The following is a 14,368-nucleotide window of genomic DNA, read 5'->3' on the forward strand; positions in this document are numbered from 1 at the left end:
GATTTAGCAACTTGCAGCTAATGTTCATCAATTATTATCTTATGGTTTAGCCTGAGAAACATTGAACTTTGTCAAGAGGAAGGAGAAAATCTCCGAAAGCTTGTGAATTTAAAATAAAATTGCTGGACTATAACTTGGTGTTGTAAAATTGTTTACAAGAAATAGAACAGCAAGAAGGATACTATCGAGCACAAAACTTGGGACTGGATCTGTGAGACTGCCGATAGGGCGGACTTTTTTTTTATTCGTTCATGGGGTGTGGGCGTCGCTGGCGAGGCCGGCATTTATTGCCCATCCCTAATTGCTCTTGAGAAGGTGGTGGTGAGCCGCCTTCTTGAACCGCTGCAGTCCGTGTGGTAAAGGTTCTCCCACAGTGCTGTTAGGAAGGGATTTTGACCCAGCGACGATGAAGGAAGATGCTGTGGCTAATGATTGTCTTGTCTCTGCAGCCAGAGTAGGGTTGCCAACTCTGGTTGGACGTATTCCAGGAGATTTCATCACATGACCACCTGCTTCCAACTGCCCCACTCTCACGCTCCCGCCATTGGTCGCCCAACACTCCCAACCTTGTAGCACCCCGTCTTCCCAGCCAATTGGAAAGTGAACAGATTCTTCATTACCCAATTGGATGATTCTTGACTGACAGTCAAACAGCCGATTTCCCATCTCCAATATTTTTAAATCTAATACACAAAACTGTTCAAAGAAAATGAAAAAAAATGTGCAATGTCCTTATTATTTTACTCCCGAGCATTGCTCGCACTAATTAAAGATTAGTCCTGGAGACTAATCTTTAATTCCTGGAGACTCCAGGGTAATCCTGGAGGGTTGGCAACTCTGAGCCAGAGTCATAAGCAAACTGAAGCTAGGCCTGCTAGCTGCTCATCCGCTAAGCAGGATCCTATTAAGGTAACTGCAAAGGGAAGGAGAGCTCTGAGGCGAAAGCCAGGGAGCCTTGAAAGCCGCACATAAGGCCTCTTTCGAGCAACTGAGATGCAACACAGGCAGATAATGATGGGGCCAAGAGGATCCTTAGGGATTGGTGTGTTGCACTTGTCTACAATAGATTCAAACATGATCCTAAATCACTTTTTCCATTGGCTGCAGTCCTGTCAATCATTGTCAAAAGGGGAAAATGCCAGCGCTGGGTAAATAATCCAGAAACTCTGTTATACCTATCAGGAAAAGCTGAACAGGCTGGGGCTCTTTTCCCTAGTAAAGAGAAGGCTGGGGGGTGACCTAATAGAGGTCTTTAAAGTTATGAGAGGGTTTGATAGGGTAGACATAGAGAAGATGTTTCCACTTGTCGGGGGAGACCAAAACTAGGGGCCATAAATATAAGATAGTCACTAATAAATCCAATTGGGAATTCAGGAGAAACTTCTTTACCCAAAGAGTGGTGAGAATGTGGAACTTGCTACCACAAGGAGTAGTTGAAGTGAATACCATAGATGCATTTAAGGATAAGCTGGACAAGCACATGAGGGAGAAAGGAATAGAAGGATATGCTGATGGGGTTAGATGAAGAGGTGGGAGGAGGCTTGTGTGGAGCATGAACACCGATATAGAAAAGTTGGGCCGAATGGCCTGTTTCTGTGCTGTAGACTCTGTAATTTGATGTAATTAATTGGGATGGGCTGGTAGAGATTACATAAAATATTTGATGTGGGTCTGCATAGATTTATCTGTATAGACAGACTGTGTGAGGTGGCAGAATGGAGTATTTTAGTACACTGAAAATTGTCCATGATTTCCAATCATTTTACATTAATATCATTGCAACACTTTAACAATACTGGAATTAAACAATCATACAACTGCTTACCTCCTTATGTTTTATAATTGTAAACAATTTTACAACACCAAGTTATAGTCCAGCAATTTTATTTTAAATTCACAAGCTTTCCACATCGTTCACCTGAGGAAGGAGGTAGCCTCCGAAAGCTTGTGAATTTAAAATAAAATTGCTGGACTATAACTTGGTGTTGTAAAATTGTTTACAATTGTCAACCCCAGTCCATCACCGGCATCTCCACATCATGTTTTATAAAAATGAGTTTTCCTCTTGTCCCCATGATGTCATGTACTGTTTTCAAATAGTAGGTGCTGTGTGAGGAATGTGCAGGCCACTACCTATTGGTGAATCTTTGGCAATTTATTCTATGCATTAAGCGTTTTAGATGTAATTTGAATTTTGACATTATGTTCTGAATATATTCGGGATATTTCAAGTAGGCTTTACACTACAATTTCTCGTTATTTTGTTTTCAGGGTCTGAGTTTGTGGCCTGCTCACCTGATAGACAGTCTATAGTAAACTTATCCTTGGTGACAACGTGGAAGTCCAGCAGAGAAAATTGCATTGCACTCTGTTTTAATGAGGGTGAACTATATGCTGCCCTGGACAATGAGAGTCATTGCCTATGTGGCTCCAAACTTGAACCGGATTCAGTCTCCGTATGTGCACAGGAGGAGATAGACAGAGAGTTTATTCAGGTCTGTGGCTGCACTATTATAGAACAGGCATTCAAAGTTACAATTGCGAATTTTACTGAACTGCGCACTTTTAGCCTCTTTGAGGCCGCACGGCTGACTGTTAAGACTTTAGTTAATGTTAGCACTTTTCAGTGGGACTTTGGAGATCTGTCCCCACTTTTCAACACTACCAACCATGAAGTGTTCCACAAATATGGTCTCCCAGGGACATACCCGGTCAGTGTTGCACTCTTTGTGGGCATCGAGGTTACCTCACTGCATGTAGAAATAAATGTCACCATTCCCCCTGGAAGGCTGGAGTTGACTTGTCCCCCTGTGGTACAGACGAATAAAAGCATTGACATTAGGATCCATAACTGGGACAGCGGCAGTGTTACAGCATCGTGGAGTGTTACAGCATCTAATGATGGCACGATAAAAGGTGAGTAAAAAGGCAAACTGACTAACAAATTCCTTCTGTCCTTACCTTACCCAAGTAGCTAGTCTTCATGTTCGGAGCCTAGACAGTGGTTGTCGGCAGGCTATATTTCTTTAATATTCATTCTCGGGATGTGGGAGTCACTGGCAAGGCCGGCATTTATTGGCCAGCCCTAGTTGCCCAGCACAAGGGGGCATAATCTTAAAATTCGAGATAGAACATTTAGGAGTGAAATCAGGAGGCACTTTTTCACACACAGGGTAGTGGAAACCTGGAACAATTCTGCCCCCCACCCCCCCCCCCCCCCCCCCTGCCCTAAAGGCTGTGGACCCTGGGTCACTTTAAATTTTCAAGACTGAGACTTCTGTTCGGTCTGGGCATCAAGGGATATGGAGCAACGGCGGGTAAATTGAGTTGATGTACAGATCAGTCTTGATCTAATTGAATGACGGAACAGGCTCGAGGGGCTGAATGGCCTATTCCTGTTCCTGTGTTCCAGCAGGAAGTTTGTCTGGTTTTCCCTCTCCACCCCGGAAAGAAACTCTTGGTGGGAAGTGCCCTTGTTTGGAAGCATGGAATCCAACTTTTTCAACAGTGATCCCCATCTCTTATCAAATCAACGTCCTAATGTAGAAATGTTCCTAATTTACTTTTCTTATTTGTAATTTTCCACAGAGACTCCATTTTGTCCATTAGGTGGACATCTGAGCAGCAATCACTGCTATAAGCTGGTTACAAATAGTTCCACGTGGCAGATGGCCCGCCACTTCTGTCAATCTCACAGCAATGGTGACCTGGCAATTATAAAGAGTCCAGAAATTCAGAATTTTATAGCAAACATTACGGGATGGTAAGCTACATATAAATCCTTTAATGTCATTGCCTATTGTTTCTCATGCATTCTGACATTTTGGATTCTTCTCCTATGAGTGAATAGTTCTCAGTAAATCTTTACGGCCGTGCCTTCAGCTGCATATGCCCTAAATTCTGGAATTCCCTCCCTAAACCTCTCCACCTTCCCACCTCTCTCTCCTCCATAAGACGCTCCTTAAAACCTACCTCTTTGACCAAGCTTTTGTGCTAAGCTGTCCTAATATTTCCTTATGTGGCTCGGTGTCAAATTTTGTTTGATAATCGCTCCTGTGAAGAGCCTTGGGACATTTCACTACGTTAAAGGCGCTATATAAATGCAAGTTGTTGTTGTCCTGTTGAACAAACAAGAACTCAATTTGGCCAGCGCAACAATGTAGTTAATGCATTCAGGGTCAAAGAGCAAGTCTACATATGAATGATAATCACTGATGTAGTGAAAGGTCATTGAATGTTTTGAACATTGGCCTTCAGCTCTGTAACACGGATGACGGCAAGTTACATCGAGTTACATCAAAACTACAGCACAGAACAGGCCATTCAGCCCAACTGGCCTATGTCAGTGTTAATGCTCCACACGAGCCTCCTCCCTCCTTACTTCATCTAACCCTATCAGCATATCCTTCTGTTCCTTTCTCCCTCATATACTTATCTGGCTTCCCCTTAAATGCATCGATGCTATTCACCTCAACTTGGGAGTCCAAGTGCCTCATTTTCCTTACTTCCGTGCTCAGTGAAACTTGTACTCACAACGATTTGTCACCATCAGACAGGAGTTCTTGTTTGTGATTGTGACCCTCGTGAAGACTGAATCTAAGCTGTAACATCTCATTTAACTGGATTACACATAAAATGCAAGTTCCACTTTCGGAGAACTGGGCCTTCGGGAAGAGGCAAAATAAAACCCAAAATATATTGAGCGTCAAAACGAAACAGGAAAACAGCCTTATTTTTTTCATCTAGCTCGCACTTGATCACTGAGCTTGACATGCCCCTTCTCCCACAACAACTATAGTCTTTTTATCTGTGTTCGGTAGTAAGATACCTTATCGCGGACAGTGCGACACACACCTGCTGTGGTAAATCATACATTATAATCAGAGTTGGTAAGCACGTCCTGGCCGTCCATCCACATATATTTAACTACTTACATTTGTATAATTTTCTTGCATTGCTTTTCCGGTTGGATTATCCCTTACAACTGGGATCAGACCTGCCACATTAGTGCTTGGGTTATTTTGTAATCCCTATATTCGGTTTAACGCACTCTTGTTTTTGTTCCAGCGTGCGTCCTGTGTGGATAGGTCTCAGTGATACTGCTGGTGCTGGCACACTGCAGTGGGTGGACGGGTCTACCCTTGAAAACTTTCAGGACTGGTTGCCTGGGCAACCAAATATGCTACTCAGTAATGCCTGCGTGCTTATGGGCGCAAACCGTGCAGGAGAATGGAAGACAGACCTCTGTACCGTGAGGAGAAGTTTCGTTTGTGAATACAGAACTGGGGGTTTGTGAATAAAATTTACTAAATTGCTAACAATAGGCTTCTTCCTTAACAAAGCACTAGTCTGGGGGTCCTCGTTACAGACTTCACCTGGCAGTAATAGTTTCTTTCCCCCAATCTGTTTCACCCTTCCTCCCATAAGACCATAAGAGATAGGAGCAGGAGCAGGCCATTCGGCCCCTCGAGCCTGCTCCGGCATTTAATGAAATCATGGCTGATCTGATTTTTACCTCAACTCCACTTTCCCGCTCTTTCCCCATATCCTTTGACTCCCTTGCTGATCAAAAATTTGTCTAACTCAACCTTGAATGTATTCAATGACTCAGCCTCCACAGCTTTTTGGGATAAAGAATTCCAAAGATTCATGACCCTCTGGGAGAAGAAATTCCTCCTCATTTCCGTCTTAAACGGGCGACCCCTTATTCTGAGACTACGCCCCCTAGTTTTAGATTCCCCCATGAGGGGTAACATCCTCTCAGCATCTACCCTATCGAGTCCCCTCAGAATCTTGTATGTTTCAATAAACTCCTGAAGGCACTGACTCATGCTCGGGAACGATACCCTGGGTGCCATGCCATGTTTTCGTGCCCTAGTCCCAGGTCAGTTGCTGTGTGTGAGATCGGCTAACTCAGCACAAACCAAGAATGGTCACAGTTTAATTTGTTTAAAAGTTTCAAGGTAGAAAGATTTTTTTTCTCATCACTATTCTTCCCGCTAGGTTTATGATGTTGTAAACACAGAGACCAGAGGATATCTTCCCGCTAACTTTATTAACAGGATGCACCATGACAAGTACACAATAAGCAGAAGATACTACTTCCCTAACTATCTCCATGACTAAGACTCACCAAATAAGTCAATAATTGATAAGTTGGATCTTTAGAATGAGTCACTATGTTTAGATAGTGATTCATTTTAAAATTGGAAATGCCTCTTGCTTTGTTTACGTAATGTTTTAATGTTATTTTATGGCAATTTATAAACTCTTGACTGGAATTTTTTATGTGTTTTATAATGCAGAAAAGATACCAGGTGCCGATTATTTTCTATTGGGATCTCCAGCATTTAGTACACATTTACCTGTAAAGAATATCACCGTGAACAACAATGTTCTGACACCTACAGGACTGGTGGAGGTAAGTGAACGGTTACCTGTGTTATTTTTGGCGGCAGTGCCAGCTTCTAATGGAGTGCGTCAGAAGATCGCACAGGTGAGTGTGTTTATGTAGTACACGTTTTATGGTTGGCAGTTTTTGAAAGCTGAATTTTCCTTGTACCGTGTGGAAAGAAAGAACTTACATTTATATAGCATCTTTCACAACCTCAGGACGTCCCAAGCACTTCAGAGCCAATGAAGCACTTTTGAAGTGTGGTCACTGTGTAATGTAGGGAAATGCAAACTGCCAATTTGCACACAGTAAGATCCCACAAACAACAATGTGATAAATGATCAGATAATCCATTTTAGTGATGTTGGTTGAGGGATAAATGTTGGCCAGGACACTGGGGAGAACTCACCTGCTGTTCTTTGAAATAGTGCCATGGGATGTTTCATGTCTACCTGACAGGGCCTCGGTTTAACGTCTCATCCGAAAGGCGGCATCTCCGACAGCGCAGCACTCCCTCAGTACAGCACTGTCAGCCTGGATAGCATACTTAAGACTCTGCGTTTGGGGTTTGAACGCACAACCTTCTGACTTAAAGGCAAGCATGCTACCAGTGAGCCAAAGATGATACTTCACTCTGCAGCTAGGTGTGATACCTGGCTTGAGAGCATTAGGTGCTGACATTGAGTTGCCAAAAATAGAAAGTGTTCCATTCCCCAGCACAAATATTGACGATTTGTCTACACCGTTTACTTCAGGTCAATGCAATTTTTAATCAAGGTGTCACCAGAAACAGGGAAAGGGAGGTAAATATTTTTTCTCCTTCTCTATATCAAACCAGTTACTAATCCTTTTGTTTATATTTTGGTTTTGTAGCTCATGATCTTCCCAGGCCTTTGGTTCAATCATAAAGGTTTCCTGTCAGTGGTTGAATTGGCCACTCAAAATCTGAACCACACTGTCCAGGTGAGGTTTCAGATCTACCGACCAAGATGTGTTGGAACAGACCTGCACCTTGTGACACCAGGTAATGGCTTAATAATGAGAGTCACTGCAGAACTCGCCAACATCATTCCTTCTTATATAAATAGTCAGCACCTGGCACCAATCAAAGCGTGAAGTCTCTAAATAAATTTGTCAGGAGATCGCAAATTCTTAGCTTAAGTAGAATCATTCTGGGCACCGCACTTTAGGAAGGATGTCAAGGCATAAGAGAGGGTGCAGAAGAGATTGACTTGAATGGTACCAGGTTGAGGGACTTCAGTTATGTGGAGAGACTGCAGAAGCTGGAGTTGTTCTCCTTAGAGCAGAGAGGAGATTTGATAGAGGCATTCAAAATCATGAACGGTTTTGATAGAGTAAATAAGGAGACGCTGTTTCCAGTGGCAGAAGGGACGGTAACCAGAGGACACAGATTTAAGATGACTGACAAAAGAACCAGAGGCGACACGAGGAAACATTTTTTTATGCAGAGAGTTGTTATAATCTGGAACGCACTGCCTGAAAGGGTGGTGGAAGCAGATTTAATAACAACTTAGAAAAGGGAATTGGATAAATCCTAGAAGGGAAAAAATTTACAGGGCTATGGGGAAAAGAGTGGGGGAATGGGACTAATTGGATATTTCTTTCAAAGAGCCAGCACTGACGCAATGGGCCAAATGTCCTCTTTCTGTGTTGTAACGTACTATGATACAATGATACAACAATTATATAAAGCTCCACGCAAAATGATATGCACAATGATTGATTATAAATTTTGTGAGAATTTAAACGGAAAATGTGTATCTCTTTCTTTACAATTGTATTGGAGAAAGTTTCTGAAAATATACATACTTTCAAAACAATTGGACAATTTATGCTTCCAGACAATGAAGAGGTTTGCACACCATTCGCTTTGTGCTTATCTCGAACTTCCAGCAACACCACCCATGGCTGTTCCAGTGGCACCAAGTGGTGCAGTTTGGCTGAAGCTTGCTTGCCGCTCAGGAGACCCTGCCCTGCCGAGGTCTTCATTAGGTGTCCGAATTTAATCCCGCCACGCCTCACTGGGAGCCATCCGAGTTACGATTTTGTGACTGAAGTTACCTGCACGGTACCAGCCGACAGCTCCACTCATTATGTGGTGAGTCATCTTTCACTTGTTGCCTTTGATGTCTTTTCCATTTCTGTTCCTAGCCTCGGGCGCAACCAACGATCACTTGAGACAATTAATCAGTCGGGCCTGTAGATGGGCAAACAGCCCTGCCTGCCTAAAACAAGCGGGAGACAGCTTAAATATGCAAATTGGAGTCCCTGATTGCAATTTTCAGGCCTGACTAATAGGTCCTCAATGGGACCGCTGGAGGCCACATACAAAACAGCCCAAGAAACTTCTCAATTTGTTTTGGGTGGGCCCAGGAGGGGCAAGAGTTTGCTCTCCCTGGGCCCCCCACACAAAACATCTCCATTGCCGGCCTGTTCGAAGACCTCCCCTCCCGCCACCACCTCCCTCCCCAAACCTGACCTGCCGGCCGGCTCAACTTGGGAGCTGGGTGACTTCCTGCCCTCCTGCAACTGTTAGCTGCAGGAGAGCGCCCGCTTGGCCCTCAGGGTGGCTGGGCACCAGCGGGTGGGTGGTAAGCACAGGCTCTCCGCCCGTTTCAGGCGGAAGTCGAAGACCACACCCCTTCATGCCTTCTAATTTCGAGTCTCACGTAAGGTTTGTTAACTTTACGTTTGTCCTCTAGTTCTAAACTCACGGTCAGAGTCTCACCATTGATGGGAGACCTTGCCAACCCCAACATTTTCCTCCCATTAAAGTTAACATCGAAATAGTAGCAGAATATTAGAAGAAAAAATATTCATCATTTTTCCCCGTGTTAAGATGCTGCTGAGAAATGAAAGCATTGAAGTGCAGTCTGATGATATCATAGCCATTCAACACGACGGAGAGCCCGGAACCTTCTTACAGTGTCAACAGAACGAATCGTCACCCTGGCAACAAAGTTACTTCAGTATAATCTATTCCAGTGGGAGCACGGATTTTCGGAACAACCTGACCAATATCAACTGGACAGATGGTGCTGTCTGCAACTTAGGAGTCCTCTACACCCGCACGCAAGAAACTGTTGCCAGGAGTCCGCTCCTTCACAACGGGCAACAATCACCGGGCTTTTATACCTACCAAGCTACAATGGAAAACAGGCAGCTTTACAGTAACGTGTCCTGCACTATTCAGGTCGTGGCGCCAATTACGGACTTCAGTGTTATTTACCCGCAGAAACAAAATGGCGTACTCTATGTGCCAAAGAATCGAGCCATCATCATTGTCAAGGTCAAGTCTTCTGACAGGACGTTAACACGTTGGTCTGGGAGTGATCAGACTTTCAGCTGTGAGGCGGCATGCCCTTCCGAGCTTTCCTCCAGGTGTGAAAAGGATAACAATGACACCTGCTTCTCACGTATCCCTCTTGTGTTCAAAGATTACAATCTAACAAGCATCGTCGTCACTGCAAAGAACGAAGTTAGCTCTGTAAATAAGACGGTTGTGGTGAAAGCTGAAGACATGATTGAAGGGCTGACGATTGTGCCTGACCCAAGCATTAGGGTGTTGTCCAACTCTCTGGTGGTAAGATACGTTTTATAGTTTTAGCAAGTCTTTCTTTGCAGATCTCTTCCAACATTATTTTAAAACAAAAGTCCAAATATTTATTCACTGTATTGATTTATTTTGGTGCACAATGGTGAAGGAGTGAAAATACCAGTCAACCTCAGGTGTCCGATATTAGAGCCGGTCGGCAAAATATAACACGTAAAGATTGGGGAATTTAGATAATACAATGAGTTAAGCATGCTAACGTTTAATCTCTAGTACTTGTACAGTTCCAACCTTAATGGATGAGATGAAGGTCTCCTGTTTAGGAATGTCCGAAATGATATTCCAAGTGAATGTGGGTCCGCAGAATGATTCTGTTCATAACCCAGCACCAAATTGGCACTTTTAATCAGAGAGGTCTCAAAATGGCTGGTGTGGGAAATGGAAAATTCCAATTTGTTGAATTGGGGGTGCTCTTCAGGGGTTGGAGTCAAGGGTGGTTAAGATAGGATTGGGGTTAGTAGCATACAGAAAGATTCAAGCTGCGTCTAACCTGTTCTATACCTGACCAGGCAGTTCTTCATGCTGATACCATGGGGGTCATTTTGATTTTGGGCGATAGTGTAAAACGGGCGATATCGAATCAACCACTCGTTATACATCTCTCCCGATTTTCATTTCCACTGAGAGGTGTATAACGGGCGGCTGAGTCAATATCGCCTGTTTTACACTGTCGTCCAAAATCCAAATCACCCCCTACATGCAGCGAGTGGGAATGTGATAAGTACAGAAATCTCCCCCACCTCTCCAGAAAGATTCTACTGTTTGCCAAACTGTAGGAATGAGGAATAAAAACAGAAAATGCTGGAAACACTCAGCAGGTCCGGCAGCATCAGTGGAGAGAGAGGGAAACAGAGTTAACGTTTCAGGCCGTTGACCCTTCTTCAGAACTGGAAGAAGTTTGAGATTTAACAGTTTTTAAGCAATTACAGGACCAGGAAAAAAGGGGAGGGGAGGAAAGAACGAAAGGGAAAAGGTCTGTGATAGGGTGGAGGGCAGGAGTGATTAAATGACAAACCGGATGATGGTGCAACATTAGAGGGAGGCTTGTATAGAATACAGAATCAGCAAGAGAAAAAGCGCAATAGATTAGACTTCATACAATTTATATCGTAGAGTCGGTATGATCTTGTTGACTATCAAGCTGACTCAACACATAAGAGACAAGGTTACTAGTGACAGCCAGAATGCATTGCAGTTGTCAAAATAATGTTTGGACATCATTTTTTTCTCATATATATATTTATATACACATATAAATGTATATAAAGGTTATAAACAATAAACTCTGTAACAGTGTAGCGCAGCACCCATTTCATGCAGTAATTGTTTTAACGGTATTTCTGTATCTAGAGCTATACTGCAAGAGTGAGTGCTGGAGCAAGCATCATGTTTAAATGGACTGTTGATGACAAGGCGTCCTTCACACATTACAATCAAGTGTACAAAGTCATCTACCGAACTGAAGCAGTTTACAAACTCTCAGTAAGTAGAAATGGTGGCTGGAATTGGCTGTTCTGTCAACCATCGTCTACTGGTTGGTTGTTGTTGTTCTCACTCTCTCACAGTTTTTGAACTTTTCGGCCAAAGTAGTAGGACTTTCTGACATGGTGAAAGGGTGCATTTTACCACTGGACAAATTTGAAGCTTTCCGACATGTTGGTGTCATCTAGGGTGCCAGTATGGTGCCAATGAACCCTAGACAACCAAGGTGAATTGGCAAGTTCAACCTCTCCATGGCCACTGGGCTGAATCTGTCTGCCCGGAAAATGGGCCACACAAACACTGAGCGGCCAGATAGAGGAAGGAACAAAACATTGCACACCCATTGTGGCACTCTTGAGTTTTTGAAGGAACTGGAGCACCAGATAATCATAACGTGGCAGATGTGAGCAAGATGCCATTGTGTGCCGTTCTGGGCAACTGTGTACAGTTCTGGGCACCGCAGCTTAGAAAGGCCTTGGAAGGAGTGCAGCTCAGATTCAACAGAATGTTACCAGGGCTCCAAGGGTTAAATTAAGGGGAGAGATTACATAAACTAGGCTTGTATTCCCTGGAATATAGAGGCTAAGAGGTCATTTGATTGAGGTTTTTAGGATTTTGAAAGGAATTGACAGGGTAGATAGAGAGAGATTTTTTCTGCTGGTGGGGGAGTCTAGAACAAGGGGACATAACCTTAAAATCAGTGCCTGGTGAATCAGATGAGAAGTTAAGAAACACTTCTTCATGCAAAAGGTGGTAGAAATGTGGAAAACTTTCCCACACAAAGCAGTAGATGCTAGCTCAATTAATAATTTAAAATCTGAGATTGATAGATTTTTGCTAGTCAAAGGTAGTAAGGGATATGGAGCCAAGGTGGGTGGATGCAGTCAGGAAACAGATCATCCATGATCTCATTGAATGGCAGAACAGGCTCGAGGGGCTGAATGGCCTACTCCTGTTCCTATGTTTAATACCCCCTCAGTTTCATGATGCCAAAAATACCCAGCCAGATAATCTCCTGGGAAGGCAGTAGAGTTGGTATTCTAGAAGGATGAGATCAACTGGGCTTAAAGGTTTTCATGATCTAAACCTAATTTGCGATCTTGTGAATGGGAGCAAGACAACTTAAACAAAAATAGGAGGGGAGGTGAAAACAAGAGTGAAATAAAAACCTTTGGAAATTGAACCTAGGAGTTTACGAACTATGGCTCGATTGTCACGTGGAATACTCGTCATTGAGTGCAGTGTTGTATGAAGAACTGATCTGAAAGAAAGAACTTGCATTTATACAGCGCTTTTCATGACCTCAGGACGTCCCGAAGCGCATTACAGCCAACAAAGTACTTTTTGAAGTGTAGTCACTGTTGTAATGTAGGAAATGCGGCAGCCAATTTGTGCACAGCAAGATCCCACAAACAGTAATGTGATAATGACCAGATCATCTATTTTAGTGATGTTGGTTGAAGGATAAATATTGGCCAGGACAATATACAAAAGGAAACACCTCCTTTGCTGTGCCTGCTAAAGCTTGCGTTTCAATGTTGCAGCTGACCGCGTCCAATCACGTGAGCAACCAAAGGATTATTTGTAATGTTACCGTGGACAGGAGGAATCCCTTAGCCGAGTTAAATGTCTCTGGTCTGACATCCATCCTTGTACAAGGCATTCCGTACACGTTTGTTGCCAGTGTGAAAGTAGATGCAGCCATCAATGCTACATTCAGGTAAATGGTAGAAACTCTTTTTCCTCTTTCATTCCTAGCGATTCATTCCCAATTCACCCTGCATTCTCTGAAGAAGCCGGCAGAACTTCTTTGCACGCAAGCTCGACATCTGCAGACTGTGGTTACTTCTGCATGCACAGTGGAGGAAGAAGGGAGTAGGCTTTCTATGATTCCTGGTTAACAATGTTTTTGAATAAGACGACCCGAATGTAACGGTTGAGGATCGTTGGGTGTCCGTCCGTTGTGTTCCACCCCTCAGGCAGGTCCCAACTCAAGTCCCACGTATGAAATTCTTGAGCCACTTACTGGGGAAGAGTAGCTGAGGTGGTTTCCTGTTCCTTTCCTCACAGTTGTTATCTTCAGTGTAGCTTCTCTGAGGGTGGGCTGCAACCAAAGGCTAAAGAGCCCTACCTACCCTTTATGATGGGGAGGACCACCTGCACCCATTGTCAGCAAGGACACCTGCTGGAAGTCAATCCGGCATTCACTGTGGTCTCCACTCGCCAGGGCTGTCTGGAGTGGGACCCAAACCCAACCCTTCTGACTCAGAGGCAGGATTACTACCACTGAGCCAATGGTTGTTGGGTGCATAGATGCCAATTATATCACAAGCAGCTGGAAATGTGGATGACTTCACAAGCTTTTTTTTTGTGTTGACTCCAGTCTAAGTACCTTGGAGCCAATGGTTGGCCCCAGAGTTTGATATATGCCAATATGAACCCAATCCTTAATTTCTGGTACCTGACACACAGCTAGATAGGTGCGTAACCAGGTAGTAAAGGCTTTACCTGTAGCCTCTGAAACTTGGACCATCAATGTGCTTGTGCAGGCATGTACATGACAAAGCTCATACACATCTGTACATGTGCAGATGTACTTCGGGTTTCAGAGGGAAACCGGAATATCCGACAATGCCCAGATCTTGTAATCTGTCTGCCTTGAGTGAGGGACGCTATTTAGTGTTCCTCGCTGATGCCCTATTTTTATTTTAAAATTTTAAAAATTGTTAGTACTGTGCATTCACTGAACTCCAGAGTGTTAGCGCCGTGGCCTCTGAAATTGGTTGTGTTAGCGCTGTGCCTTGTCTGAACTCTGTAGCCTGCCTGACAATGACTGGATCATTGTAGAGAACTTGAAT

General features: G+C 43.7%; 1 protein-coding gene across 1 annotated transcript in view; it reads left to right on the forward strand.

Moving 5' to 3' along the window:
• pkd1a (polycystic kidney disease 1a) overlaps nucleotides 1–14,368 on the forward strand; it is a 129,555-nt gene that overhangs the window by 50,287 nt on the left and 64,900 nt on the right. Inside the window, exons 6-14 of the mRNA XM_068003452.1 lie at nucleotides 2,272–2,916; nucleotides 3,589–3,763; nucleotides 5,068–5,288; nucleotides 6,306–6,421; nucleotides 7,268–7,418; nucleotides 8,257–8,513; nucleotides 9,255–9,998; nucleotides 11,379–11,510; nucleotides 13,055–13,230. Of these exons, the coding sequence (XP_067859553.1) occupies nucleotides 2,272–2,916; nucleotides 3,589–3,763; nucleotides 5,068–5,288; nucleotides 6,306–6,421; nucleotides 7,268–7,418; nucleotides 8,257–8,513; nucleotides 9,255–9,998; nucleotides 11,379–11,510; nucleotides 13,055–13,230 (2,617 nt within the window). The remainder of the gene's footprint in view (nucleotides 1–2,271; nucleotides 2,917–3,588; nucleotides 3,764–5,067; nucleotides 5,289–6,305; nucleotides 6,422–7,267; nucleotides 7,419–8,256; nucleotides 8,514–9,254; nucleotides 9,999–11,378; nucleotides 11,511–13,054; nucleotides 13,231–14,368) is intronic.

Source organism: Heptranchias perlo, chromosome 22 (genome assembly GCF_035084215.1).
Source record: "Heptranchias perlo isolate sHepPer1 chromosome 22, sHepPer1.hap1, whole genome shotgun sequence".
NCBI classification, from domain to species: Eukaryota; Metazoa; Chordata; class Chondrichthyes; order Hexanchiformes; family Hexanchidae; genus Heptranchias; species Heptranchias perlo.